We start from the raw sequence: 12,310 nt of genomic DNA, 5'->3' as shown, positions 1-12,310 counted from the left end.
GTTAATACTTATTTTAGCCAAAATTATCTGATTATGACAATTTAACATGCAGTTATTTTGTATTACAGAGTGAGGACTTTTGCATTAAAAAGATTATGTCCTCGTTACAGTTAATTGGTTTTAAAAACCAACTGTAATTCTTTAACAAGCCTTAAAGCATCATATTGTGGTTGCTGAGCAAAACTGCATCGACTTCAACAAAACATTTCACATAAAAATTAAAAACGGTATTAGCACTACAGATGTGGTGTCTGAATTAGTGGGTGCTACTCTAACACAGCCCCTTTTTCATTTTCTCCTTTCATGAAACTGAGGAGAATCATTAAGAACAAAAGAGCAAAGGATCTGTGATGGGACCACACCGCAAAAGCACAACTTGTTCTACCCTAATTACAAAGCATTTATATGCTATTTTTAAGGTATAAGGTGTATTTGAGGGGACTTTCAGTTCTAATTTAAGTTGGATGGGGCTTGGAGCAACCTGGGCTAGTGGAAGGTGTCCCTGCCCATGGCAGGGGGTGGAACTGGATGAGCTTTAAGGTCCCTTCCATCACAAACCATTCTGGGATTCTATGACATGGTTTAGTAGCAGTGTTGGGTTTATGGTTGGACTCAATGACCTTAAAGGTCTTTTCCAACCTAAATGATTCCACGATTCTCTATCTTCATAACTCTCACTAGAGGGTTATATACATACATACATACATACATACATATATATATATATACAACCATATTTACTAATAGCAAAGCAAATTTAAGAACTTTTCTGTTTAGGGTACCAGCTCTGAAAGAATCATTTTTCAAAATGTCTGCAACTAGATTAATGTGGCCATACATAAGCTGATCCTCCATAATTAGTTAGATAAAAGTGTAAGCAAAGTTAAAAAAAAAAAAAGAAAAACAAAAAAAAAAAAAGGGGAAAAAAAAAGGAGGAAAAAATCAAAGGGTGGGGGGAAAAGAAGAAAGAAAACTTGCTCCAGGGAAGAAGCAACTGTTCTCTGATGTGCAGCAAGGAATTTAACATCAAAGAACTAATGTAAATGGGGCCCATTTACCTCAAAAAACAACACACCACTCCACATTCTGGAATATTTCTATTTAAGTTTGACAGCATTATGCTTTGTACCAAAATTCAAGATTGTGTAATTTGATGGATGTCAAAAGAAAATGACCTTCAGAATGGCTACCAGTGGCAATTTCTGTTATTAAGTATGTTAAAACTCTCTGTGGAGTATCTGTTTAAACTTCAGAGATGAGCAGATCACCTTTTAAGTTCATCTGATTGTACATAAAAATTCCATTTCAACCTCAAAGCCTGAAACATGTATTTTCTTTCTGTGCCTCTAATACTGACAGTGGGTGACTTCCTACACCAACACACTTGTTCTTCCTACTGCTCTTCCCATTAATCAGATACCAAATGAAAGCTGAATCTCTGTTCAACACTGCAAACAGCACACCAGTTCAAATATGGAACCTGAACCACCCAAAAGACCATTAAAAGTAGCTGAATATCCAAAATGATGTTAACAGAATAATTAGTCAAGTACCAAATGACTTCAAGGGTTTTGAAACTGAATGATAGAAATCCCCAAATCCTATTAATATTCTATTTTACATTTCACTTTTGGAGGTCTATAAATCTTTTCTTTTTTTTTTTTTTTCCTTTAAACATACATCTTTAAGAGAAAAAAAAAAACCAACTTCTCATTCATGTGCAAAGTACTTTTAGTTGGGGGGAAAAAAGCAAGAATGACTAGAAATGAATTTGACACTACCTGTCCAGAGAATTGCCTTTCTGCAGTATATTGTAATTCTGTGCTTAATGGGGGCCCTCTGAGAAACTTTCTCTGCAAACTGTGCCTTAGGAAAACTCTGAATTCCAGACTTTTCATTTAAACCAACAGTGTATTTCTATTAATTCCGAAATTATGGAGAGAAATTAAATACAGACATTTAACTCTCCCAAAAATTCTTCTGTGAGACTCCAACTGCACTTACACCGTCCTTACTCTAGGATGCAATTACTACCTTCACCTGAATGGATTTACTGAGCATCTAAATATTTCCCAGCATCACTAATGCTGATTTCCAGTCACTACTGCAGTGAGACAGGCACCTTTCTGAAAACAAACTGCACGATTTGGCCTAAAAGACAACCCTTGTATACGAGAGAAAGTTTTAAAAATCAGATTAATAGATTAGGTTTGCCACGTGAAATTGTTTAATGCCTGAACTATCCTTCATATAAGATGACACAGATGCATGGATCAGGCACTTAAAGGACTGACAGTGAATTATGGCCTAATCTGAAGCTGCTCTGTGACATTTTGCCAAAAGATTGCTCTGTGTGATAAGGACTGGGCTGGGAATCATGGACAGCACAGGCACAGGAGGTTGATTTTCCTTTGATTCCCTCTCATCAATCACCTGGGAAACAACTATCGGTGAAATCAGTGTTGTGTTTTATGATGACAGAGATTCCTGCAGATGAACAGATTCAGATGATCATAATATAGGGAACTGCTTCTCATCTGCCATCCATCACACTGGACAGTCTGGGTCTCATTGACTTTTATTCACACCAACTTTTGGGTCAGTTTGGGCGGCTTTTACATCACGACACGATCCCTTCTTTGGCTCAACACTCAAATAATATGAACTGAGTAAACCTGGTGAAGATGTGGAGAATGCAACACTCTCCACTTTAGTGTCCTGAAGCCCAGTTTTCCCTCATCTACACACCTAAATATGGCACAGCACAAATACATTCCTGCATTACCATTTTTAAGATTTCCTCGTTTTCTTCTGTTCTGTCCAACTAAACGAAGACGGTTATTTAAAGTGGGTTTAAGACATTATATCAAAAGTGGTGGCACGTTCTTTTTCAGAGCTTTAACAAAGAAAACATGCACTCAACAGGAATTATCTGGGCTTTTACAAGCTGCCTTTATCCTTCAGGAACACCGGGCACTGCTGCACAGGCCCCTCTCTCGCTCATGTGCTCTGGCTCTCTCCCACTCTAATATAAAGAAGTTTACAGAGGCAGTCAGGCCCAGATGTTTTTGGTACCCAAACAGCTGACACCCAGTAAAATCACCAAGGGACAGGTTGCTAAACATCTTTGAAGATGCAAGTCAAAGCTAAAACTTCCTTCACAAACAGAAGGCAGCAGTTCTCACATGTGACACTGATCCATGACTTGACTCACTTAAGGACTATTCAATAGGAACTTTACAATACATGATTCTTTCAGAAACTGGAGATTTCCAAGACCCAGGCACTTTATCATTATGTATCAGCTAAGTTTACATGCCTTGATTTTAGTCAAGGAGAGACTAGAAGGCTCCTGAAAGAATTATGAAGGGATAGCAATGAGGTTTTCATTTTTTTTAGATGCTGCATTGCTGTTTTAAGTTGAATTTCGTGGAAGTAACAAGCATTGAACATAATGAATGGCAAGAAAAATGTCCTATGTATCATTTGGAGAGAGAATCTTTTGTGTTAAATAGAAGAAAAACTGGAAACAAGAAGACAGACTTTACCACTAAATTAACTCAGTATCACTAAGCTAACTCGGTATTATGAAATTACATCATTAGATGAGAGCCCAAAAAAAGTTAAGCTTCTACAGTTGGAAAGACAAACACTGAAAATACAACCAAATCCCTGAACAAATCTATGATCTGAAGCCATCAGTGTTCCTTAGCAAGATTATGTTGGATTACTTTTTGTAGTTTTAAATACAACAAAGCTTCCCCAAAAGAGCGACAACTTCCCGGAGCCAGAACCCATTAATGCAACGATGAGTAACTGTGCAAGTCCAGCAAAGGCCCAATTAAAAGGAAAATGGAATATATTGCTCAATCATCAAGCAATTAAAAACATAAATAAGGCATTGCGAGACTCTGAACACTCCCAGTGTTTAATTATTTATCCCTTCTCCATCCTGCAGCTGTAGGTCAGAATTAACTCCTCTGAACTAAATACAGGAGGACTCTTTTGGGGATTTGTACCTTATTCATTTTCAAGCAAACACTCAAATTCATTTCGAATTCACACAAGAACTGCAACAGTTTCACCTAAATCAGATTTTCTACAAGTTAAACACCCCTCCTACACTCAGATGTGATTGTGAAACTACTTTGATCTCTGTTCCCAAATTTATTGCTCTGTGTAATCCATGACAAAATATAATGTGATTTACTGTATCTCTATATGACAGCCCAGCAGCTGACAGAACTTAATAATTTAGCATAAGAAAAAAACCCTTCTGGCACCAAAATATACAAACCATAATTGAGGCACTTTAGTATCACGTTACAATGAAGCATATGCAGACTGATCATAAGAACTTCAAAACAATTAGAATTCTTTCTCACCCGTTTAATGAAGGTGGGTTTTACTCTGTGACACGTTCTGCAGCTCTAAGTAAGTCATTTTGGAACACTTTTCTTTCTTCATATGAAAAACTCTGAAGGACTAATAGCATTGTTTTACCACTTCCCTATTTCCCAAACACTCCTTCTCCTCCAAAAAGAAGAAGAAAAAAAAAAAAAACACCTGCAGCTTTTCTCTATTACAAGGAAGAAACAGCAAATGTGTGTAAACAATGTCTTCAAATTGTGCCAGAATTTAAATATGCAATGAAGATGTTTTATATTAAGTTTGGTCTTGACCACTGGGCATTTTTTCTAAATTTGAATTTTTTACTGTGCTCACCCAAACATGGATGTGATGGACACATCCCATGGGGCAGCTTTTGGACTGGCCTGCACTGACTGTTGGGTTTGGGGGACCTGAGAAGGTCTTATGTCAGGGATGCTTCACCCCAGAAACTTCCAACCAGAGTAAGAAGTGGAGCTCGTGGCATGGGATGCAGGAGAAATTCCTGCTTTTAATTCCAAGTAACAAACACCAGTTACTGCTGTTTGCACAACCCAAACCATGAAGGATCCCCAGTGAAACCAGCAGTGATGGCTGCAGGGAGCAGGATCCAGTACCTGGGCAATGGTTGTAGGATCTGCCCTGTCAGCCCTGACCAGGAACTCAGACTTGACAGTGTTCACTCAATAACTCTGAAATAATCTCAAAATTAATTGGCTGAGCTGTTAAAAAAACCAAAAGCCCAGTAATCTCACATTGGAGTCAGTACTGAACTGGAAAACAGCCCATGTTTTTCCTAATATTATAACATACCCTGGCATGTAAGGATAAGTAAAATTGGTAAATCAGAGAAAACTGTATCTATGAGCAATCAGCCTTCTCCAGGACACAGGGTATTGGGAAAAAGGGAGAGAATGAGGTAATGATTCAATCAGGCTTTTAAAAATATTTAACAAAGTTAAAATAATAAGCAATTGTGTATTGCAAGATAAAGTCGGTGAGTTGGAGAGTGAAGAAAGGCCCAGGAAAATATTGAAAAAATAATCAGAACAGTTATTCTGCCACTGGAAAAACCTCAGCATTCACCTTATCCACCATCTCCATGGTTTTGTGAGTCTTGATCTTATGAATGTACTCCAAAGGCTCCAACATGGATGCCATGGAATTGATAAAAAGAAGAGTATGCCCTGGTACTGCAGAACTCGGGTGGTGTTTGGACACAGACTTAATGAAGAAAAAGGAGACAGAGAAGACAAAAAAACCCCACCTGTGAATGCTTCTTCAACAGATCCTTTAGATTAACACCAGTTGGTTAAAAAAAAACAAACCCCAACCCTAAAAAACCAACCGAACTTCTCAAACAACTACCCAGCTCTAATTCATATGACAAGACATCAATAAAGTGCACTGAAAGATGGGCCATATGATAGACCTCTAATTTTAATTATATCAGTCCTTGCCCTGCTGAAAGCTATCTTTCTAATTCCATATTTTGTCATAGTTTATCATTTAGCTCTTGTCTGGTTCTCATTTCTTAACAGCATTGCATCAGTCATTTCAATTTTTAACTCTCTGCTGTGATTTGTGAATGCAAATAATGGTGCTTGATCTCCCTTCAAACATTAATGAAGATATTAAAAAGTGAGCCTATTGCTCTTGGGTGGACCTTTTTTTCCCCACAGTTACACCAACTTCTCTTGGTTCCTAACTGTAGAACCAGACTTATAAATACAGCTGGTGAGCAGAAATCTGACTTGTGGTTTTCTGGTTCAGTTTTTTCTGAGTTTTTATGTTAATTTTTTTCAAGGAGGTAGAAGCAGAGTAACTCTGTGAATCACTGCAGCTCTTGCTTTGAAATATCTCCAGTAGGAGAGTGCCATAAACTCTGTTTAGTCTTATTTGAGTGAAACATCCCTGAGATGATTCTACCATCCTTTTCTTCACATTTGGCTCCAATGATTGAAGACTCTTCCAAATGACTCCCTGAGGGATGATGCCATTGCTGTGACCACGTTCCTGGTCCACTATCATCTTTCTTTCCTTTTCTTTGGAGGAATCAGAAGGAGCAGTGCAAAAGGGGACACACTGGAGACAAAACTGCTCTTCTTCTTTCATCTAAAAGCAAAATATTTTTGCAGGATTTGCTGCAAAGGTACTATAAAGACAGATTAAATAATCTGCTCTTCTTGTGCTAACACACACTAAAAACCTTTTCTCTTTCTGAAATTCCTTTTTTCTTGATCTTCTAGGCTTTTGCCAGGTTTTCTCCAATAAAGCCAAAGTGCTAAGCTCCTTTTTATTAATATTAGTTGGTGAATCACTAACACTGTGTCAGAAACGTTCAAGAACCAAATGTAAGTTAATGTACACAGGCTCTACAAAGCAAAAACAATAAAAGTATTCCTACTCTGGAACAGAGATAATATCATAGACAATAGTTCTTGGATCATAATGAAAAATGTTAAGAGAGTTGGGAAACATCCAACTCTTCTTGGTAAGAATTGGAGGCTCTTTAAATTATTCATAGCTAAGGCCTAGGATAAATAATTGATGTAATAGATTCAAACAAACATTTTGATAAAATGGCACATAGACAACTGGTAGAGATCCTGAACTCATTCAGCAAGGAGACAAACATCTACATCATAATTAGACACAATTTAATGATATCATTACACTTGGGAAGAAAACACGTCCACATTTTATGGCTGAGCTATTTGCCCCCACATAAACAACCAGGCAATTGCTGCAAGGAGTGTGGAAGCAGTTCCTCTGGATGCTCCCACAAAGAGGGTTATCACTAGAGGGGCTGGGAGTGTTTGAACCCATGGAGTGAAAGCTCAAAGACTCCACCACACTGAGAGGCCCAAGCAGGAACCCACAGAGCTGCTGCTGAGATGGTCCCATTCTCAGAAGGTCTCAGGGACAAAGATGGAACCATTTTTGGTGGTTAACGAAATGCAGAGCTAACAAAGAACAAGAGCTGGAGAGACAGGACTCACAAATGGGAAGCACACAAAGCTGGTACTTTGTGAGCAAAAGTAATGGCTCAGGGGGAACTCAAGCCTTTTAATCAAGTATCTCTTGGAGCACCTTTCACCCCTGAAGATTCATTTTCTTTCCCTTCATCTCCTATTCTCTGCCAGTGCTGAACAGTGTGACATCACCTGCACCAGTACTGACACCAAGTGCCAGAACAGACACTGTGAATTACAGATATTCCTACACATGCAGCAGGAAGACATTCCCAAGGACTACATCCAACTGGACCGCGTCCGAGGGCTGTGCTGGGCAGGTAATTCATCCCCAGCACAAAGCTTGATGCTGAAGGAAGGACTGAAATGTTCCCTAGGGCACGTTATCAGCACCTTATTTGTGATTCTGTATGCAAGAAGTAGCTCAAAAACTAAGCATCCAACTATAGGACACTGTCTGAAGAGTTTTGAAAACATTTATAAAAACATTATATTACAACACAACCATAAAAGAGTTATTCCTAATTAGGAAGTGGTCACTTACACAGTGACCTTAACTCTAAAGTCTCCAGGGATCTTAATTTTATGTGGACTTCCCAGCAGTTCTAGGTGGAGTGATTGTAACAGGTATAGACTAGACAATATTGTGAATGTCAAATTTTACTTAAGCTAACAGGAATCTCAGAGCACAACTATCTGTTACATCATTAAAGTCTACAGGCATGACGTGCATGGCTCTCTGGCCAGGTTTGATGTCATCCTGAAGTCCCATCTCTCCAGAGGGACCATTTCACAACTGTACTCACATCAGAAGAATTTCAGTCCCAAAATTAAAGTGTTTAACTCTTTTTCTTTTTTTTTTTTTTGACTACAGCTTCATCCTGTAATCAAATATCATGTGTGTTCAGCACAGTCAAGACACAAAAATGTAAATTACTTCTCCACAAGAAAAGCAGCACTGCAAGGGAATTAGATGTTCCTGGAACCTGCATAAACCTTTAACAGAATGAGTCAAAATACCTATTCAAATATAGAAAAGAAGTCAATAAAAAAGCTAAATGTCAAAAATTATTTAGAGATGAGAAAAAACCCCCCATCATCATCATCTCCCACTCCAATTTACTCATGTGTGCTGCTCAAAGGGAGCTTTTTTACGGGATATTTTCAGTGTTCCAAGGTTGCTCCCTTTGAGCATTGTTAGCATGGCCACTGCTCTGCCTGGGTCGTGCTTTCTGAATGCTCCTTTCCTCTGCCAAGAAAATACCACAGATGGACGTTGCAAACAGCAGCACTGCCAAGGCTCACATCTGCACACACTTAGACACGGTTTGTCCCTGCTTTTAGTCCTTCCTGGCAAACCTGGGAATGCTCACAACCTTGGACAGCCCGTTCCACCTGGCTGGGGAGTGTTCCTGCTGCAACCTGGAACACACCTGTCCCTGCTGGAATCAGGAGCCCAACTGCAGCTCTGTGTATTCCCAAACAGCACTGAATCCCAGAATGGTTTGGGTTGGAAGGGACCTTAAAGCTCATCCAGTGCCACCCCCTGCCATGGGCAGGGACACCTTCCACCAGCCCAGGTTGCTCCAAGCCCTGTCCAACCTGGCCTTGGACACTTCCAGGGATCCAGGGGCAGCCACAGCTTCTCTGGACAACCTGTGCCAGGGCCTCCCCACCCTCACAGGGAAGAATTTCTTCCTAATGTGGCTCAAGACTTTGCAGAAAAATGAACATAAAACATTACACTCATTATTTACAGAAACAAAGCAGAAAAAAAAATAAAAACCATGCATGTTGACAATCCTAATGCTGCCCTTGGAATCTCCAAAGGACATCAATCCTGATGAAGCCTGAAGTGTTCAGGGATTACTCAGGAACTAATATCACAATAAAAAATGTAGTAACTTTAAAGTCAAGATTTTTAAGCAAGAGAAAATTAAAGACCTCAATAAATTATGTGTCCCTAAATATTGAAAAGCTGCCTGGAATTACCAACCAATATTTCAATGTTCAGTGTGTTGTAATGAAAACTGTTCCTCTGTTTCTGCCTCTCGCTCTCCTCCTTCTCACCCCCACAGCAGCAGGACTATGGGGAGGGAAATCCCATAGAAATCCTGCATCTCCTTCTACCCATTTTAACTTTTATTTTTCTTTTCACTTAAGTATGAACCATTTCTTTTGTATTTCCTCATGTCCACAGTGGCACAAAGCAATCCACACAGAAATCAACATTACTCACAGAGGAGATCAGAGGAATGAGATCCCTCACTTGAGAATGGACTGACCTTCAGAAAATCTGGACAGTCAGATGTTCCACGCCTAAACACTGAAATTCAGCTTCCCATTGGATTTTTAAGCAATCTTCACAGAATTGGCAGGGAAAAAAAGTAGATTTAGAGAACAGATTTTTCTCCCATATTGCCCTAAATTTCAAGATCCAGTAGAAAAATAAAAAGATTTTAGAAAACAAGTTTCAAGGCTCATGCTGTTATTAAGATGCTGCTTTTTTTTCCCCCCTCTTGGATAAAATCTCCTTCATCAAAGTTCTGTGGACTGTAATAGGATCAAGATTTGAACTAACTTAGCTGAAACTGTTACTTTTGAGCTTTAAATGGAGGTTGCCCTTTAAGCTGCTTTGACTTTTAGACCTTGTGGCCAATTTCCACAGCCCTACATTTGGAAGACAGAAAGGAAGCAGAATGGGAAAGGGAGATTTGAAGATAATGCCAGGTATTTTCACATGTCTGTGAAAGACTTTTCAACAGAGATACTTTTTTCTTTTCCCCTCCTATCTTTTACTTAACATGTGCTCTTCAGATTAGAGGTAAAAAATAGGGATGTAGGTTAAATTAAAAAAACCATAAATTCAATAGCAGTTAATATAGCTGAAAATTAGCAAATTTTTTGAAAAATAGAAAAAATCCAACAAATTAAAAAAACCAGTATTTCTGACAGAAATGACAATTCAAGACTATTAAAGATATTGCCCCATGAAGGATTATTTGTAACTTTAATTTGAGGATGTAAAGAAGTTAACTTTTCTTTTGCTATACTACACATGTAAAAAAAAAAAAAAAGATCAAAGAAAGAAAAGAATTGAGATTCAAATTCCATTTTTAAGCAAAAATGACAATGTCTTCCTGAGTTAAAATTAATCCTTTAATGATGAATTTCAAAGGTTTAAATACTTTCTGCGACCTTGGCTTTAAATAATTATGCCAAGCAGAGCTTTCCTTACATTCAGAAAAGATCCTGAATTGTTGATCACAGCCATTTTAATGGCTTCAGCCTGGCTGATTTCCAACATAATCCCCCCAATGCTCTTTAAAATTACAGACCAAGAACCTGACGCAGGTAAATGAAATGTCACTTGCACAAAGGCTGCTCAAACAGTCTCTGCAGACTGTTAATTTGTGCCACTGCACATCCCTTTGCAAGAAAATGTGTGATTTAGTGCATTAATGGGTATAAAAGATACTTCAACAACTATCTGCTTACACATACACAGTGTCTACATAAATATTAAGTAGGGTTTTTTTTTTGGTTTAGCTTCTGAAATAAAACTCCCATGTTTTAGCTCCCTAAGGGGGGGAAATCCTTGAATTCAAGACATGGGTCCAAGGGGATGCTCAGCAAGCACAGATGTGGGCAGTGACCTCCACGGAACAGAACAGGGAGGGAAACCTTGATGGATCTGAAACATCAATTGCCATTTTCAAGCCTTTCCCAAAGTCCTGGCTCACTTGATGCACACAGGCAATATCAGACCAGCCATCATTAACAACTAGATCCAATCTCCTTGCGGTTTTAGCCTGATTTTTTGCCTCCTTAGGAACTTACCTTCTTTTTAAGGGACAAAAAAGCTTGGTCAGGCTGAACCACCCTTTCTACTCCTTATTCCAGCAAAGAAGAAGTGATTAGCTGGGTCCTTGGCTGGCCTTACCTGCAAAATCACCTGTGCTTTTAAAGTCCTGCTGGCTCCCAAGCATCTCAGGGCACCTTCCACCCCTGCCCTCTGGGTGCTGCCCGGGGCCGGAGGAGCTCCCAGTCCCTCTCCCAGGGCTCAGGTCACAGCCACGGCTCAGGGCAAAGGTTTTCATCACAGAACCACAGAGGGCAGATCTACAGCAGACACCTGATTTTCCAACTCAAGTGACCCCTAAACATTTCCCCCCAGGGAAGCTTTGCTTAGCTGACTTTTGGGGTGACTGTTCCCCTCTCTCCACACCCCACAAATCTGCCCCGTGTGACTTCTCTTACCTTGTCCAAGACCTTCTCTGTCTCAGCCGCGTGTCTCTTCTTCAGGTCTAAGATCATTTTTTCCGTCTCCATCTTCATCTTGTTCACTGTGGCCTCCTTTTCTCGAGCTGCCTTCAGCTTCTCCTCGTCCCTCTGACGGCTCAGGTCCAGCAGCTGCTGGTTCCTCAGAGAGTTTGCCTGAATGAGCTCTTCCCTCAGCCTGAGGATTTGGTTCTCCAGGTTACAGATAACCTGTGAGATAGAACAAACAAGGTGAGAAAACCCAAACCCACAGAATTAAAAAAACCCACTTGATTTTCTCAGAAAGGGTGTTAGCAGCACTCAAAGGATGCTCCAGCCCTTCTCCTGGCCTCTCTTCCCTTTCTCTTCGTGCCTGCAGATGAAAACAGCTCCCCCCTGCCCAAAGCATTGGCAAGGTTGACATTTTTGGAGGGGGTGCCCCCATAGGGGAAGAAATTTAGTTTGTGGCATATAATCACTGTAACTTCTATCCATGCCTTCTTCTATTATCCTTAAGAAATCACCTGCCCCCTTCTAATGAGGTATCATCAATCATTTATCAACAGCTCCCAGACTCTGATGCAGGAACACAAAGGGTTGAAGAATCAAAATGATAAGAGATAAAACTGTGCTACTCCTCATTAGACAGAACACACTCTGTTATTTTACAGTAGTAGGTACACATT

General features: G+C 39.6%; 1 protein-coding gene across 4 annotated transcripts in view; it reads right to left on the bottom strand.

Moving 5' to 3' along the window:
• CEP112 (centrosomal protein 112) overlaps nt 1-12,310 on the bottom strand; it is a 154,647-nt gene that overhangs the window by 47,834 nt on the left and 94,503 nt on the right. For all 4 annotated transcript variants that reach the window (XM_032706505.1, XM_032706504.1, XM_032706506.1 and 1 more), the window contains one exon: nt 11,625-11,855. In XM_032706505.1, the coding sequence (XP_032562396.1) occupies nt 11,625-11,855 (231 nt within the window). The remainder of the gene's footprint in view (nt 1-11,624; nt 11,856-12,310) is intronic.

The sequence above is a fragment of the Chiroxiphia lanceolata genome, chromosome 19, assembly GCF_009829145.1.
Source record: "Chiroxiphia lanceolata isolate bChiLan1 chromosome 19, bChiLan1.pri, whole genome shotgun sequence".
NCBI classification, from domain to species: Eukaryota; Metazoa; Chordata; class Aves; order Passeriformes; family Pipridae; genus Chiroxiphia; species Chiroxiphia lanceolata.
The sequence above is the reverse complement of the archived record's forward strand: the minus strand, read 5'-3'. Positions and strand labels throughout refer to the sequence as shown.